General features: G+C 38.5%; 1 protein-coding gene across 2 annotated transcripts; it reads left to right on the plus strand.

Annotated features, from left to right (window-relative positions):
* The first annotated feature begins 993 nt into the window (after nt 1–993).
* Nucleotides 994–15,983, plus strand: LOC119482463 (sodium- and chloride-dependent GABA transporter 1-like). Of its 2 annotated transcripts, none has more exons than XM_037759964.1 (15): nt 994–1,259; nt 3,325–3,736; nt 6,073–6,204; nt 6,739–6,839; nt 7,585–7,694; nt 7,826–7,958; nt 10,546–10,680; nt 10,765–10,868; nt 10,959–11,083; nt 11,303–11,415; nt 13,008–13,139; nt 13,459–13,561; nt 13,891–13,991; nt 14,791–14,958; nt 15,362–15,983. In XM_037759964.1, exons 2-15 carry the CDS (start codon nt 3,496–3,498, stop codon nt 15,455–15,457), a joined length of 1,794 nt encoding a protein of 597 aa, XP_037615892.1. In that variant the 5' UTR covers nt 994–1,259; nt 3,325–3,495; the 3' UTR covers nt 15,458–15,983. The 2 variants fall into 2 exon arrangements, with proteins under 2 accessions (XP_037615892.1, XP_037615893.1); XM_037759965.1 differs by lacking the exon at nt 994–1,259 and adding an exon at nt 5,034–5,132 and having other exon boundaries at nt 3,618–3,736.
* The last annotated feature ends 2,060 nt before the right edge of the window (nt 15,984–18,043 follow it).

The following is an 18,043-nucleotide window of genomic DNA, read 5'->3' on the forward strand; positions in this document are numbered from 1 at the left end:
TATTGCTTTGTAACTGAGATTACTAAATCACCTCACTGCCTTTATGACTCTTGTGTTACACACAACATTCAGTACATCACAGATAAACATTCAATGGTTTTATCACGAAAATGAACCCTTCTATACTTCTTGTTTCCTGTTTGATGTCCAGTTTCTCTCAACTGGCTGGGAAAATTCAATTCATTGATCGCCACTTGTGGCCACTGTTCAGCAAAAATTAAACAATTGCTTGCTTGGATGTGCCATAGAGGCACCGGCTGGGACTATTTGGCACCTAATTGCGGGTTTATTGAAACGAAGTGTCTGTTTCAGAGGCATAACATGGGGGATAGTTCAGACAGGCTCTCTGGATCACAATATCTGAATCCCTTCCTCTGTGTGTGTGTGTATGTGTGTTGGTTTGCATTACATACTGGGCACAATGGTCCATTTGGCAGATAGTGGGACCTAGCAGAAGGGGTTGCTGTATGCCTGAAGATGCAGATCCAGATGGAGCATTACTTGAGATTGCAGGCATTGGTACAGTCATATATATCACTTGCACACACAGGCACCCGCATATCGCAAAAAAAATAGAGAAATTAAGATTCTTTTGCACTTATACACTTTTATCTGCCTCTACGTTCCTTGAGGATGAATATTATGTCACTTTATGTGCCGACTGTCGAGTCTGATGCGTTTGCGGTCATACATTTCCAGGGTCTTTGCCAGCAGCCATCGCTCGTTTCATTTTCCAAAACTCCACGAGCCCTTTCACTGATCAGGCCCTTCTCTGTTGGGAAACACCATGGCAACGGCGCTGGCAAGAGCTGACCTCGGCTATCGCAACAAACACACACGCGCAAAAGCACAAACACACACTGCTGCTGCTGCCGCTATAGAGTTCCCCCACCAGAGTTGGGCGATTGACATATCCCCCCATGGCCTCGGGGCCTCACCAGTCCGAACTGAGCTGTAATCAAAGCAGACACACACAGGTCGAACTTTATTATCAAGCACCACTCGATAGCAGCTCCAGGAACAGCCACAGGTCGTCCAAAATACAGTTCGGCGATACAGGAAAGAGCTGCAAAATCAAAAACAGCAGATACATCGTGGCTTCCCTTGGGCCCGGAGAGCTGGCTCGGAGCTTTTCACTGTTGACTCAAAGATGATTTTTTTTTTTCCTTTGGATGTGAAGTTGAAGTGTCAAGACTTTTGTGGTGCCGGTGAAGAGAACTGAAGCTCATGACCTGACGGAGGACTTGGAAATCTCTCAGGTAGGATTAGCCCTCCTACATCCTCTGCTTTAAAACTATCCGTCATCGACTAAATTGTTAATTTTGTCCACAAATCACAAGGTTAACAAAGTTGGTTGTAGTTCAATGGGCTGCCACAGACCATACATATATTAATCAGTATGAATTCATTATGAAACTCTTTGTTAGTAATTGTTGAGAGAAACAAAAAAGCATAATGAAAAATGGCATCCTAAAAGTCTCCACTATCAAAAAAAAAGCAGGATTGACTTTGAATCAAAATGGATGACACCCTCAAAGGGAATCTGTGATGTGTTTGGTATTATTGGTGTGCTTTTGAAGCACCTAGACTACTATTTGAAAGTACACTTTTGATCATTTCACAGTATTATGCTCGATTGAAGTTGATTACTTTTTTTTTAGACGGCGAACATAATTCATTCAACAGCAGGAGAGAATATATTATGATCAGAGTCTATTATAGTAAACATCACAGTCACTGTTTAAAATCTATCAGATTTTCCAATACGTTGCACTTTTTTGTATTCTGAATCATCTGCGTCCATATATACAGCACACTTTGCCAATACTTCTTTTCATCGACATCATCAAAGGCCAGAAGGCATAAATGATGCATTTGTTAAATGATGCAAAGGCTTTTTTTCATCAGTAAAGATTGAATGCGAATATACGTTTGAATGAAAACAGCGAGCACAATGAATCAGCACAGAAAAATTAAAGTACAGCAGGCTGAATCAATCTAATGCGGTTGATGATTAAGTATGCAGAAGAGTAATAGAATGAGCAAGCTCAGCGGGATCCTGCTGTTTCACAGCTCCTCTGTGTGTGAAAACAAGCAGTGAAATTTCCTTGTAAAATATCTTTGTTCTTTTCAGGGGGATGTATCAGCAAACGGTCTTAATCGACTGCATGAAGCGATTTCTGGGTCAATCAATATTTCTAATCATGAACAACTTCCTCTCAATGAACTTCCTGACCATGTGATGTCATCCAGGCATGAGATGAGGGGTTATTCCACAGGCAATGAACGGCTTAATAACTATTGATAAAAACTTGACACCGCAGTTAAATTTACATTACAGCTAGACGTCCACTCGTCTGTGTGTGAGCAGTACAGACTTTAAATCCTTCTTTTGTGAACAGCACATAGTGGAACCTTTGGTTTTTGAAGTTGACGGTGGTGGATTGGAGAGAAAGGTGACGTACAGGGTGTGTCAACAGTGATTAAGATGAACAATGCACGTGTTCTCAAGGCTGACCTGGAGAGATTGCTGCAGGAATGACTCCTGAAACCCGGAAACGAGTTAGCATTTTTACACTTCTGGTTCCCTCGTGTTTAGTTAGATGCCTGAAATAAGGTCTGTGGTTAACACAAGCTTAAGAGATTTCAACATTTTGTCCTACGACATAAAATTCGTCAGTAAATATCCCACACATTTTGAAGCTTTTATATGTCTTAAAAAAGGCAGTAAACAAGTGGCTAAATGAGACTACAAAACACATCCGCCTTTACAGCCACGTTGTGTATACTCACGTTCATGCCACCGTGGTGTAGTTCGTTTATAGCCTTAACGTTAGCTTTTTACTTCTGGCGATTGCATTCACACTTCAAAAATCATAAAAAGTGGTGTTCATTTGTGGAGATTATTTTTTACAGAACAAAATGTGTAAGTGTCATAAATGTTTGTTTGCCACAGAGCTTATTATCTGCAATAATCCAAAACCCAATGGAGAAATCCCATTGGCCTTTTGTCGAGGGAACCCAGGGTGATGCTAACTTACGGGTTCGCCTACAAAAATATGTCATCCCTGCACAACTCTTTGGCGCCATCTGCCTGCTCATATCAGACCAATAATGCTTGTTCTGTGCTATGTTTTTGGGCTTGAATTGGCATATCCACAAATACCACCTTAAATCAAATAACAACCTTTATTGTGTGTAATTATAGATCGTATAAAAAATTACTTTGAGTGAATTCCTCTCCAAATTATATTATATTGCCCATATATAATTGGTATTACACATCTGCAACAACTGTTGTATTCTCCCTCTGTCTGTCTACAGCGTTCCTGCACATTCAGTGTCCGCACACTGTCCTCAATCTGTCGAGTCAAGAACCAAACTCAGTGTGAGAGAAGCTCAGCCCGACAGCAACAAAGACTTTAATTCGTCACCATTAACAGGCCGTGAGGATCGAGTGACTTACTGACCCCACTGGTCCGTAGCGGTCCCACCATGGGGAAGACTGGGCAGAGCACAGTGGACTTAAACTCCCCGACAGAGGTCAAACAAGCAGTTCCCTTTGAGGAGCTGGATCCTGTGGCGCCACCTGCAGACGAAAAGAAGGAAAAAGAAGCGCCACCAGACAGGGGGAGCTGGAAGGGGAAGTTTGATTTCCTGCTGTCGTGTGTGGGATACGCCATCGGCCTGGGAAATGTCTGGAGATTCCCTTATCTGTGCGGCAAGAACGGTGGAGGTAAGTGGTATCATGAGATTGTCAAAAGATATTCAATGAGTTTAAAGTGAATTCTGACAAGATATTTATATGCATACTTATATTTCAATGTTTGAGATTTGTTAGATATTTCACCCAAAGCCACAATAAATACACTGTAAAATGTGCCAGAAGCATTCCTAACGAAGCCCAGTATTCAAGTTAAATGACGTTTTGACCCAACATAGGCCATTTTTTCTCATGTCTTGCAGGATGAACACAGGTGTGATTAATAACATTAATTGTGGCCCTGTTCCATTGAGGTGTGCCAGGGCCCTGGTACTCATTGGATTGGCTGTGAAACTAAATAGAATGGGATTATAATATCTTTTATCAATTACACCTGCTATGACATATCAAAAATTACCTATTAAACAATCTTCTACAGGTACACATTGGCAATCAACAAAGCATATACTTCTACGTATAACAACTAGAACAATTAACATAACTATAACATTTATGTAGATCCAGCAGCTTGTCAGTCTGTATAGCATGCATCCATCCAGCCATCGGCAGCATGCTGCCTGATCCATCTTTGCCCCAGTCACACCTTTCTTCTAACCCACAGCCATACAAGTTACACTGTAAAAAAAGTGTAAAATAACGAAAATTTTCCAGCAGCAGGGGCGCCAGAAAATGTCTGTTAAAAAACGGAAAAATACTGTCCGCTAATTAACATAAATAAACTGTTAAAAAAGACAACTGTAATTATCTTTATATAATTAGCCCTTATTACTGTAATTTTACAAGAAATATTTTACTTTTAACATATATTTATTGTTGGAATAGAGTAATACACCGTAAATCTAAGACCATTTACATATAAATCACAAATGAAACATGTAATTTTACGTTGCAAAAGCCCAAATTTACATTAACTCAGAAGTTTTGCAAAAAAATCTGTATTTTTACAAGAAATAGTTTTAGAATTCCATGAAATCTTTTTCTTCTAACATAAAATAATTGTTAAAATAGAGTCATAAACCTCTAAAAAACAGAATAATTATCTTTAAAAATTATCAAGAAAAGCTTAAATACAGATAATTATGATTGTGATTACAAAAAATACTGCAAATCTAAGACCATTTACATATAAATCACAAATGAAACATGTAACTTTTACATTTTTTTCTGACATTTTGAAATACAGACAAAAAATGTTAAGTTTCTTGAAAAAAACTATAAAAAAACATTTTTTTTACAGTGTAGTGTTTTACTCATCCAGCGGCCTTTTGTTACATGGTGCTGTGCTGGCTGTCATCTCATCAATGTACAGTATGCCTGTACTGGCGGTAAGCGCCGCCCTCCCTGAAGCCTCTCTCCCTCTATGACACGACCGATCTTAATGCCCCCAATGATGACCACTGCTGCCATGGTAACAACTCACTGTGAAATTGTGCCACGATGCCTATCTCCAACTGCTGCCACGCTGCAGATAACTCTGTTGTTGTGATACACATCTGAATGTCCCCTCACTAGCCCTTTCACCATGTGTGGTACTTTGAAGTACTATAATGGTTCCCACAGTAGACTATGTGGAACACAACCAAATGCAATATGCAAGTCTCTTCTTTCCCTCTTTGTCTGCTTTCACAAACCCCAAACCTTTCCACGCCAAAGTGATAAATGAAATCCCCCATCTTCTCTAACTTCTTCTCCATTGTCCCTTTCAACCTTTCCAGTGCACCTATCAGATCTGAATTAACAGTAGCCAATAGGCCCCTCTCACTAGCCCGTGGCTAAATCACTTTGGTTTTCTGCCCATCACTCCTTTCTTTCAAAGTATCAATAAAACTAATAGAGAGACATTTTCCATGGGTTATTTGACTGAAGTTACCCTTTAAGAATATACTTTATCAGAATAAGGTCCTTAAGCAACCCATTAACATTTACAGGAACTTTTTTAATCAGTTGTAAAACTTTCTCTCTGGGCGAGTGTATATTCTCTGTCTCCTGCATGCAAATGATACATTATTTTAAAGAAGACTGTCCTCTAGCATTTTTCCATAAAATTCTAATAATATAATAAAGTAGATCTTGGAGAGGAGTTGTGGTTTAACACATTGGAGAAAGGGATATATCATTCTCACCACAATATTACGGCAATATTGAATCTCTCTTTCAGTCTATGTTGAAGAAAAATGAACTTTTCAAGTTGAACATTTAGTTTTAATTTGTCTTATGATATGAGTTGTCAATCTAAGTTACATCAGTATGTTAAATGCAGTATTACTCTAACATGTTAATGATAGTATTGCTATCTACATTATCTTACCAAACATATTTTGTTTATCTACTCTGTGATCATCTATCAGGGGCCTTTCTGATCCCGTACTTTCTGACCCTGGTGTTTGCTGGGATTCCTCTCTTCTTCCTGGAGACGTCTCTGGGGCAGTTCACCTCAGTAGGGGGGCTGGGAGTGTGGAAGCTCATCCCTATGATGAAAGGTAAGATATGGATGTACATCTGTTGTTATATCACTTAAATTGTACACATATTTTGAGTTAGTTGACATGATTTCTGAGCATCCTAACAGACCAGTATGTCACCAGGAATATGCATTTATTGTAAGATTTGATGTATTAGCACGAATTGTGTTTTGGTGATCGAGCCTCCTTTTGCTCAATATTTCCACTTGACATCAGGCTCTTTTTTTCTGTGCCAAAAATGATAAGGATACAACAAAGAGGTGCAGAAAACACAAAAACAATCTGTTTTTCATTTAAGAATCTTTTGCAGCCAGTCGGTGGTAGCAATTACACCACTGCCGCCAAACTCTGCTGTGCCAACTGATACTCCAAGCCAAGGGCAAGTAAACATTAGAAACAACAACAAGGATGAGGATGATGAAGATTATAACTAACAACGCTGAGTGATGTTGTTTGAGGAGAAATCTGCTCTGGAGTTTTACTTTGTATAGGCTGACCTATAAAACATTGTAATGTAAAATGCTGACGTCTGTGCCTCTTCTCACTCTCCAGGTGTTGGTATAGCTGCTGTTGTTCTGTCCTTCTGGCTCAACATCTACTATATTATCATCATTGCTTGGGCGCTCTACTACTTATTCAACTCCTTTGGTTCGGTATGTTGCATAATCAATCATTAGAAAGTCAATCTTAAAGGAACAGTGTGTAACATTTAGGAGGATCTATTGGCAGAAATTGAATATAATATTTGTTTTCTTTAGTGTATAATCAATTGAAAATAAGATTTGTTATGTTTTTGTTACCTTAGAATGAGCCGTTTATGTCCACATAGGGAGCGGGTTCCTCTTTACGGAGCAAGCCGCCATGTTTCTACAGTAGCCCAGAACGGACAAACCAAACTCTGACTCTAGATGAGCCATTCACACTTTCACGTTTTTGCGTCAGCCACTGTAGTTCTCTCTATATGCTTGGCACACGGGAGACCTTTCAGTCAGATTTCAATCTGCAACCTCGCCACTAGATGCCACCAGACCAGACACACTGCACCTTTAACTAAAAAGTTGTATATTTTAAGTAGAGCTGAAACAATTATAATTAGTTGATCGACAGCAATTTAATCGGCAGCAATTTTGTTAAAAAAACTAGTTTTATTAATAATTTTTCAGGTAAAAGTGTCAAAAATGTAATGGTTGCTGGCTCAAAGTAGCCTGATGGTGGAAATTTAAAGACTTTACAGGCGTTTTGGTGTAAAAAAATAAATAAAAAATGGAAGATTGAGAAGCAGGGGATCAAAAAATATATTGTTCAGTGTTTATATCTGATAGAAGTTTCTTTTTTTTCTGTGAATAAAAGCAGAAATATTTCTTCATATTCATAATTGTGTATGTTTTGTGTGTGCAGGAGCTGCCTTGGCAAAGCTGTGATAACCCCTGGAACACAGAGAAATGCTTCTGCAACTACAGTCTGACAGACACCACCAACCTGACCAGCGCTGTCACCGAGTTCTGGGAGTAAGTCGGCGAGATATATGTTCCTGGATACAGTATGAGTATGAGATGCCCTGTACATGGATATGTTGAAGCTATTTCTGGAAGCTATCTGTGTCTGAATTCAGTGTGTGTGTGTGTGTGTGTTCCTGTAGGCGTAACATGCACCAGATGTCCAGTGGTCTGGAGGAGCCAGGAGAGGTCCGCTGGCCCTTAGTGGGCACTCTGGCACTGGCCTGGGTCCTCGTCTATTTCTCAATCTGGAAAGGAGTGGAGTGGACAGGGAAGGTCAGACTCAGTGCTTCAGTTTCTCTCTCTTCCTCTTTCCCTTTCCTCTTTCATTCTTGAAACATACATTAGTCTCTACGGCTGCAGACTGCTACTACTACATCACACAGTCTGCTTCATCTGAGCCGCTTCCTCTCCACATTTTGAATCATGCAAACAGCAGAGGACACATGAGCTGCTCAGGAGGCAGAGCCGATGTTGCTGTTGGCTGAGTCCTTTCTTGATTAAAGAGAAAAAACATGATTCAGAGAAAACATGAACATGAAAGAAAAATAGCATATCGTGACTTTGGAGCAGACTGAAATATCTCCACAACTGTACAGATTTCAGATTTCCATGAAATTTTGTACAGACATTCGTGGTGCCCGGAGGATGACTCCTACTCACTTTGGTGATTTCCTCCAGCGACATGTCATGGTAACTTAAAATCAGTTTCTGTCTGGAGTGATGAGATGAGATGAGAGAGGCAAGAGAATGCACAAACACAATATTTGTCAATCAATTCTTCTAAAGATCTTTAATGCGTGCATGCATGGCATCTCTGCAATGAGTGACATACGGCTTTATAAAGTAGTGCAAAGATAACCATAAAACACATCTCTGTGCCAGGCGTCAACATCCTCCACAGCAGGTGATCTAGCAAAAGGAAATCTAACATATAGGGGGAATCTAAAAGCTTACAACATCTGTTTCTTAAAGATTATATTTCATACAGATTACATTTCATACAGATGCACATAAATCTGTAATACCACAATTTCCATCAGCCATCAGCAGGTTGACAGTTTTGTTTTTTAGTGAAATGTTTCAACATCTATTGGATGGGTAGCTATGAAATTTGGTACAACCTTCTTGTCCCACTGGATTCAAGTGTCACCAGGCCATTAAATAGGCATTATCTGTCGCTATAAGCACCATAGCTGTGGGTCAGTGGGGGCCTACTATGCCTACCTATGTTCTAAATGTGAAAGCAAAACTTTAAAACAACACGTTCTAACATGTTGTAAAACTGAATTAAATGTCACGTTTTGAACAGAAACAAAAGGCGTCTTTAGGTTTAGGCAACAAAATTACAACTTCTTTAGGTTTAGGCAAGAAAAATACAACTTCTTTAGGTTTAGGCAACAAAAACACTTCGTTAAATTTAGGGAAAAAGATTGTGTTTTGGATAAAAATAACTACGAACACGTTACAACAACAAGTTGTTGGTTTCACACTGGATGCTAGAGGTCACTGTTGTCTTCTTTTATTCCTTCTTTTGGTGATCTACCATGTGAATAGATGATAAAACATAGTAGTAGGTATAGCAGGCCCCTATTGACCCATATCTATGGGGTTTATAGCGACTGATAACACCTACTTAATAGCCTGACAACAGTTTAATCGAATTGTGATAAATTTGATCCCTTAACCTTTTGAGCCATCATCAGTTAAGTCCAATACCTTTTGATCTAGTTACACCAGCCTTGTTCTTTCTTTGAAGAGTAGTTAGTAGAGGTTTATCCTTTGGTCCATTTGTCCACTGGGCCGTTCCCAGAAGCTGACACACTAATTAGCTTTTAATAGGTGTGTTTTGTCATTTAGGTCTCTCAGAAAATGCAAATGCTTGACGAGATATATACGTGATTGGTTATTGGACCATTTAAGCCCTGTCTCCTTTTACTTGCTTTTTGATTGTCTATGTGTTTATTGATCCTAAAGCACAATGACATGAGCCAAAGCTCATAGTTCACAGCTCAAATGGATATTATTCATCATTGCTAAAGCTATTGATTGGTTCCAGAATTAGAAACAAGAGAGATTCATCCATTGATCCCATGATGATTGAGAAATTGATTTACTGTGTTTAGAGTGTCACGTTATGAGTTCACCTCAAAGTGGGGCAGAGGATAAGTTAATTGGCTCCACAGAGTGGAACAACAAATGTTGACTGTTTATATCTGCTGTCCATAATCCATCACACATGGTTTCTAAATGCATTATCCAATCCCATACTGCTGGATAATTTAGAGGTGATAGCAAAAAGAGTTAGAAAAAAAAATATATATATATATATATCACTGTGCCTACTGCCTGGGATTTTTAAATTACAGCAAGCCCAAGCGATGTATGTGAGCAGAAGCACATTTACACATTCACTGCCGGTGGATAATTGGATTTTAATGTGTGGCATCTGAGAGCAGTGAGAAAAAAAATGAATTCCCCCGCGGCCCCGGCCTTGACGGACACTACCAATTAAGCATAATGATTATGCTACAGCTATAGAGCTGCGGGCCTCATCCTAAAGGCTCTGGCAACGTCTCCTGGCAAAGAGAAGCCATGGAAATATTCCTGAGATTTTGCACTCTGTGTTCTGTGGGTTTTTTGCCTCTCTTGTTGACTTTTAATTATTTAAGAGAAATGGCTTTGAGTTGTTTGCAATTGTGATTAACTTGAAAACCCAAATCCCATCTTAGAACAGACTTTCTTCCATTTTTAATTCTGTGCAATTCAAATAAGGGTTTTTGGCTTTGACAGAATAGAAATAATTGTTAATTTGAACACATTAAAAGAAGTTGCTCTCTCTCTCTTTCTCTCTTTCTCTTAGGTGGTGTATTTCTCAGCCACCTATCCCTACTTCATGCTCTTCATCCTGTTCTTCCGTGGGGTCACGCTGCCTGGAGCCATAGATGGGATCCGCTTCTACATTACCCCGGACTTCAATAAGCTCACCCGGTCTGAGGTAGCAACAGATCCAATCACACAAACATGTTTATATAGACAATCAAACAGATGATGAATATGGGCGCGTACATGTATCTGACAGGTGTGGCTGGACGCAGCAACTCAGATCTTCTTCTCCTACGGACTGGGCCTGGGCTCGCTCATCGCACTGGGGAGCTACAACACTTACAACAACGACGTGTACAAGTAGGAGCATGCAGTCACAAGCTTTATACATCCTGATATGATTTTTTCTTCTGTCATCCCAACTATTAATTTTGTTTCCTTTCTCTTCAGGGACTCCATCATAGTGTGCTGCATCAACTCCTTCACCAGCATGTTCGCTGGCTTCGTCATCTTCTCCATCGTAGGCTTCATGTCCCATATCACTAAGAAACCTGTCCAGGAATTAGCAGCATCGGGTACAGTACTGTGTTGACTTGTTTGGCTATGCAAAAACAGCGTAGGACTTCATATAATATTTGATATTATAGTGCTGTTTGTGTTCTGTTTCTTATGTTTTCTAGATATGTAAATATGTCCATAGGGCTACTGTATAGCCTATGGACATATTTACATATCTAATGTCATAAGATTACGCATTTGTAATTGAAATGGTGTGTCTTCTGTGTGACCTTTAGGTCCGGGTCTGGCGTTTTTAGCTTATCCTCAGGCCGTCACCCAGCTGCCCATGTCTTCCCTGTGGGCCATCCTCTTCTTCTCCATGCTCATGATGCTGGGCCTGGACAGTCAGGTATACAAACAGCACACACTTTACCTGCTGATATGACCCTAAAACACCAAAAAAAAGCTGTATAATTGTATACATGATTTAGATCATACTGTCTGCTGCTGTATTCTAAGAAAATATTCATCTCTTCTTTCATTAGGAGAAGTTTTAAAAAACAGCATGAACGCTTGTGACTGGGAATAATATGAGAGTCAAAAATGACCCAAGCAGTATTAGCAACTTACATACTACTATTTCAAAACATAATTTGTTTTTATCTCTCTTTGAGTCTATGCAATTCTGTCATGACAGTATCTAAAATGCATGATGCGGCTCGAGTGAATAATAGCTGCTACTGGCGTAACGCACCCAAATCGTCATCTAACTTGTCAGTGGTTGTATTGCATTATGGGTTGTCTCCCACCCACTCCATGACGTGCTGGTCAAGCATAGGAGTACAGAGATTCACCACAGGAAGTCATTCCTGCCTGTGGCCATCAAACTTCTCAACTCTGAGTCAATAGACTGGCCCTTATTTCACCCCTGTAAGCAGCTCTAGTGTATTTATATCTTCTACTGTGCAATACTGACTTAACAGTGCAATAATGTGGTGCAATAATTCAACCGTGCAATACTCTGGTTTACTGGCATTAATACTGAATTTATTCTTATTTATACTATTCTTGCATTTTAACACAATCATAGATCCCATTCGTTAGCATTATTATTATTTACGCTGCTGTTATATATTGTAGTATATTTTAAATTTTTCTATTTTTCCATATGAATATTATTATTTACACTGTTATATTGTATTATATATATTTTACATATTTCTCTTTCCCCATATTAATAATGATTATTTACACTGTTTTTATATATTGTAGTATATTTCTATTTTTATATATTAATAATTACTATTTACACTGCTATATTGTAGTATATACTGTATGTTTTACATATTTCTATTTTTCCATATCAATTTTTATTATTTACACTGTTATATTGTAGTATATATGCTTTACATATTTATATTTTTCCACATTAATTATTATTTACACTGTTATATTGTAATATATTTGTTTTACATATTTCTATTTTCCTATATGAATAATTATTATTTACACTGTTGTTGTATATTATAGTATATATATTTTACATATTCCTATTTTCCCATATTAGTTATTATTATTTAAACCCTTGTTATATACAGTATTGTAGTATATATATTTTCCATATTTCTATTTTCCCATATTTATTGTTATATATTGTAGTATACAGCACGTATTTTTCTTTTTCTTATAATTTCTCTATGTTTATATATATATATTTCTATTCTAGAAAGGGAGTAACTGTAACATAAACCAATTTCATCAATCAAAAAAGTATTTCTGATTCAGATTCTAATGTAGGTTTTGACAAAGAACATTAATTGACAATATCTTTCAAAGACAACGATAGACTTTTTATTGATGATAAAAAAAGACGATATGTCTTTTTCTGCTGCATTGAAACTGTCCATCGTGAGTTCAACAATGCTCAATCAGTGAAGTACTCTTTTAATAACAAACTGCAGTACATTGTGACCCGTATCTCTTTATAATGGCATGTATTAGTTCTGCACAGTGGAAGGCTTCATCACAGCTCTGATGGATGAATATCCCCTGGTGCTGAGGAAGAGGAAGAAGGTCTTCATCCTCATTGTTTGCTTCATCTCCTTCGTCATCGGCATCTCTAACGTCACACAGGTACACTTGTGTGCATATTACATGCCCCTCGGCCCATGTTGATTGTCTAGTATAACATACGTTGACTTGTACTGCAGAATGTGTGACTAAGTTTTAAAAGAAGGTGGCCGTATTAAAACCCAACACGCATACACACCTGAACATTTGTAAATTTTTTCCGACACTAGGGAGAAGAGCCCCCTCCTGCATTATACATAATGACAAAACGATCTCACAACAACCTGCGGTGTACATTCATCATGAATATTTTATTCAATAAAGAGAGGCCTCTGAAGCAGATACGTGTGACTCTCCGTGTGTGTGTGTTGAAATCTCCCAGGGTGGTCTGTACGTGTTCAAGCTGTTTGATTACTACTCCGCCAGTGGGATGTGTCTTCTCTACCTCGTCTTCTTCGAAACCATCTCCATATCCTGGTTTTATGGTAGGAAAACCATTTTTATGCAGTCTACGCTTAAACACCGTAGAGGGGAAATCAACTATAACCACAGCTGAAATAAGCTGAGACCGAAGCTGGATAGAAAGGACTATATTGTGCCAAGTCACCGAATGAATCAAGCATGTCAATTTCCTATATACACTGTCGCTGTCCAACAGGAAATTACATCTATCTGCTCCACTTTCTGTGATAAGACTCTCTGTCCAATCAGCTTCCCCTCACCCCATAAGGCTTTTGTTCTTGTATTTATTAACTCCACATTAACACGCACACACACACACTTCTTCTTTGTCCTCCTCTCTTTTACGCCACAGGAGCTGATAGGTTTTATTCGAACATTGAGGACATGATCGGCTACAGGCCATGCGTCTGGTGGAAGCTCTGCTGGAAGTACTTCACTCCGCTGATCTGCCTGGTAGGCGGGGGAATGATTATGGATTTAACCTCCATCCATATCGTGCGCTCTTTCTAAGTCGAACTCTAGCATGTGCTTCCTTCTCCCTCATGAAAATCTATCAAGCTGCAGGAGGTGCCATAGGTAGAGAATTGATGACATTGCTGAATTGGTTTCCTTCGTCACATGGTGATTTGTAGCCTACTTCAACGTATGGATGTGTTAGGCCCTGAGGGAAATCATGGCAATGTCTTTCTCTTCGCTACTCTAGTGATAGACGTAAAGGTTAGAAATGGGCTAAATTTGATTGAGAAGTGAACATCGGTCCACTAAATTTATATACTATACATTGTGATGACGTCACAGATGTTTAAATCGCTTTTATCGGTTCAAGGAAAGTTTTACAAATATAAAACCTCCATGGATCAAAAATTCATAATAGAAAGATTCATAATCAACCTTGTTTGCAGTTTGACGTGACCTGTCAACAGTTTTAAAGATTTGGCAATGGTGGTCTAGCCACTAGCTGACACCAGCATGGCTGTAGACTCTTGCTTAGACATCAAGGTTTACAAATAACTGTTGCTTTGAACGTGACTGTATTAGATACAGGTCCATAACAAATTATATATATATATTATATTATGTGTAAAAGCTGTTTCAAACAATGTTACATAACCTAGACATTTAAAAAGGTCTTCTTTTCTAGTGCCCAGTTTTAACCGAGATGTTTTTCGACATACAAATCACCGAATTGGCGCTTGCTGTTCTCATTCTGTAGCTGGTTAACTGGACTAATAACATAATTGTACAATTGCAGGGTGTGTTTACCTTCAGTGCCATTGAGATGACCCCTCTGACCTTGGGCAAGTATGTGTACCCGCTGTGGGGCCAAGTGATTGGCTGGTTCATGGCTATGTCTTCCATGTTGCTGATCCCGGGCTACTTCATCTACATGTTCTGCGTCACCGAGGGCAGCATCAAACAGGTACAGACCTCTTACACGTCTCACTGTCTTCTCTGTTTTTTATTGTCTATTCCCTGCCGTTAAATAAAAGAGTTATGTAGGATACTACCATGTGGCACTGCACAAAGGGGGTACAACTGAGAGTAAACACTGATTGTTACAGTTAACATTTTGTTAGTGTTTTGTGTCCTACAAAACCAGATTTTTGTTGACAGTAAGAGACCATTTTAAAATTTCAGAGTCTAGTTTGAAGTTTTCTCTGCTTTTCCTTAAATTAAATTAATGTGAATTACAACTAAAAACCACATTTGTTCACCTTTCACACTTTTTATTTGTACGTTTTGGTCCACTTGACTTCCCACGTCCGGACTGTTAAGCATTTAATGCTAATATGAGACTGATGTAACTGTCATTATTTGTCCAGCGTTGGCGGAAGATGACAACTTCCCGGGAGGATATAAAGCCATCGGGGCATGAAGAATTTGCACACACAGGGAGCGTGGGCGAAGCTCCTGTCTAGCCAGGATTGTTCAGGTTGAAATAATTCCCCCGTCTGCCAGGACTCACTGTAGTCAACACTGAAATTTGACAATTGGACAGATGGAGTCTCGTACAGCATTTTACTATGATGTTTTTCCTCCATCTTAAATTGTGCCGAAAAATAAAGGAAGAGGATGAGGCTTTTAACTTTGATAAATTTAGAGGATAGATTTCCTTTTTTTGCAGAAAAAGAGTGACCACAAATTGAATGCTATAGATCAGCATTGAACCTGTGTACATATACCACATATATACCATTAATGTATGAATGTAAATCGTCATCCTACTTGTACATTTTCTCTACTACTCAACAGAATCACAGTCTTTGTCTATAAGCTTACCAGAAAAGTCTTGAATGTTGCTGTACAGAAGCGTTAAAACATCTGGTAAAACTTGATTCTAGGTGTAAAACTGTAACGCATCAAAGATTATTTGCTTGTTGTAGCTTAAACCAACCAGCCACTGTGATATTTTTGTCCAGCAAATAAACATGTGGGCCATCCAGTTATATGTGTTGTCTTTGCTGATTCAGACTTATAAAAAAAATCAAAACAAGAAGATAAATTTGTAACTATAATAGTAATGTGATGGAAGTTGTACAGGCTTTTGACCTTAGATAGTTTCTCAATTAACACTGATTTGAGATCAATTTTAAATTATTTTAATATTATGCTATGTTTTTGTTTTGTTTCATACCATTAAATGTTCTGTTTAATCAGTTTGGGGAATATGTCAAATGAAGTGTATGAAGGATTTGCCCTGATTTACCCATTTTTTTCCACGTCAGTAAAAACACAAACTGCACCTGGTAACTCCAGAGATGTGATGTAATGCCTTAGGCCCCAGCACTGGTTAAAGGTTGTCCTGTTGGGATAAACCCTAAGAGCTATGTGTGTTCAGAGCAGCACTCTTAGTGACATGGATAATGAAATATTGAATACTATCATTTATCACCATGGGAAAAGCTCCAGGAGTAAAGCCCAGATTGAGAAAAGAATGATCCCTTAAACCTGCAATTACTTTTTGGCCACTTGGGAGCAGCGGAAACAAGCTGTGAACAAAACACTGACATATTACAGTACATCCTTTTTAAAGTTGCCTATTTACACATCCAGAGAAAGAGTGTACTGTTTCTTTTTTTTAAAGCTTTTTTTTTTACTGGAAATAGCTTTCTGCTGGTGCTGGAAATGACACTGCAGAAAGCAGAGATATACCAAAACATTAAAGGGGACATGTCATGAAAAATTCACTTTTTCAGTGCTTGTGCTCATACATTTGGGTAACTGCTGTGCCTACCAAACCACAAACTGTGAAATAAGATAACCCAGTATTTTTTTTTGTGGGCTGCCTAGATCAGAAAATATTTGATTCAACAAGCCATTCAGATTTGGCTCCCCTTCCTATGTCACATGCAGGCTGGGCTTTTTCTTGAGGGGGTTCTTAAAGAGACAGGCACTAAAACGGAGCGTTTCAGACAGAGAGTGAATACAGGTATATTCAGCCAGACATTATGTCAAATAATGTGTTTTTTTAACATTAAAGCATGTAAACATGTTCTAGTAGAAACCCAAAAGTATGAACATGGAAATGAGCATGATATGTCCCCTTTAAAGTTGCAGGCCGGAAAACCAAAACAATGAGCTGAAAGACACTGAAACCGTTCATAAAAAATATTGGTTATAGCTCCCTTTATCATTTAACCAAGAGGGTATGTATATATATGATTGTACTTTTTAGTGCAACATAAATTATTTGGTTCAAACTTTCACTTGTTGTACAGTATATACGGTAAATTTTGAATTTTAAAATGAAAATGTTTGCTGACATGAGTCTGGGTTAATGGTGTAAATCATGGTACAATTACATTTCAAAATGACCAAGTGTCAATAAATTGACAATGGTGGATTTAAATTTGTAAAGAATCAAGCTGTTAAATCCAAGAACCAAAGCAAACCATTGTAGTGAATAGACTTAAATCATCTTTAATAGCATGTTGATATACTGCAAAGACAGGTAGAGAGGGATTCAAAGCCAACTGAGGGAGGTGATGGTTCCTATCTGTTACACTCCGTTTCCACCTGTCTTACCTTAAATATGTCTTACCTTTTTGTAATTATTTTTTAACTAGTATGAGCAAACACAGTGTTGAAGAGCCAGACAAGATCCACATGTCATTCATGAAGCAGTGCACTGCTATGGCAGAGCCCTTTTTTCAGTTTCTTTAAGAAAGTTAGCCACTATACTGCGCTTCCATGTCATATGCTGCACTCCCAAAATGCTACATTGGTTTCCTTTCAAACATAATGATTTTCAGTGTGCAGTGCCTCGTATTCATGGTTATTGCACACACAGGATGTCTGTCTCCCAAAATGCTTAAACACATTGTCAAGTAGGGCGAACTGTGCAACCATAATGAAAGGGTAGTGAAAGACAGGGAAACAAAAATGGCCACCGTTTGGCAAAATAAGAGGCCTCATATTCAACGTTGTGAATCCATTTTCTATTTGGAGGAGTGTTTGCTCTCATAATCTTTTTTTTTTTAGTTCAACCACAAACAAAAAAAAAT

This window comes from Sebastes umbrosus, chromosome 23 (genome assembly GCF_015220745.1).
Source record: "Sebastes umbrosus isolate fSebUmb1 chromosome 23, fSebUmb1.pri, whole genome shotgun sequence".
Taxonomy (NCBI): Eukaryota; Metazoa; Chordata; class Actinopteri; order Perciformes; family Sebastidae; genus Sebastes; species Sebastes umbrosus.

Coding starts and splice junctions, on each gene's coding strand:
- LOC119482463 (XM_037759964.1), top strand. CDS start 3,496: ATGGGGAAGACTGGGCAGAGCACAGTGGACTTAAACTCCCCGACAGAG. Junction 6,205..6,738: donor GCTCATCCCTATGATGAAAG/GTAAGATATGGA, acceptor CTCACTCTCCAG/GTGTTGGTATAGCTGCTGTT. Junction 14,959..15,361: donor CCGAGGGCAGCATCAAACAG/GTACAGACCTCT, acceptor TTATTTGTCCAG/CGTTGGCGGAAGATGACAAC.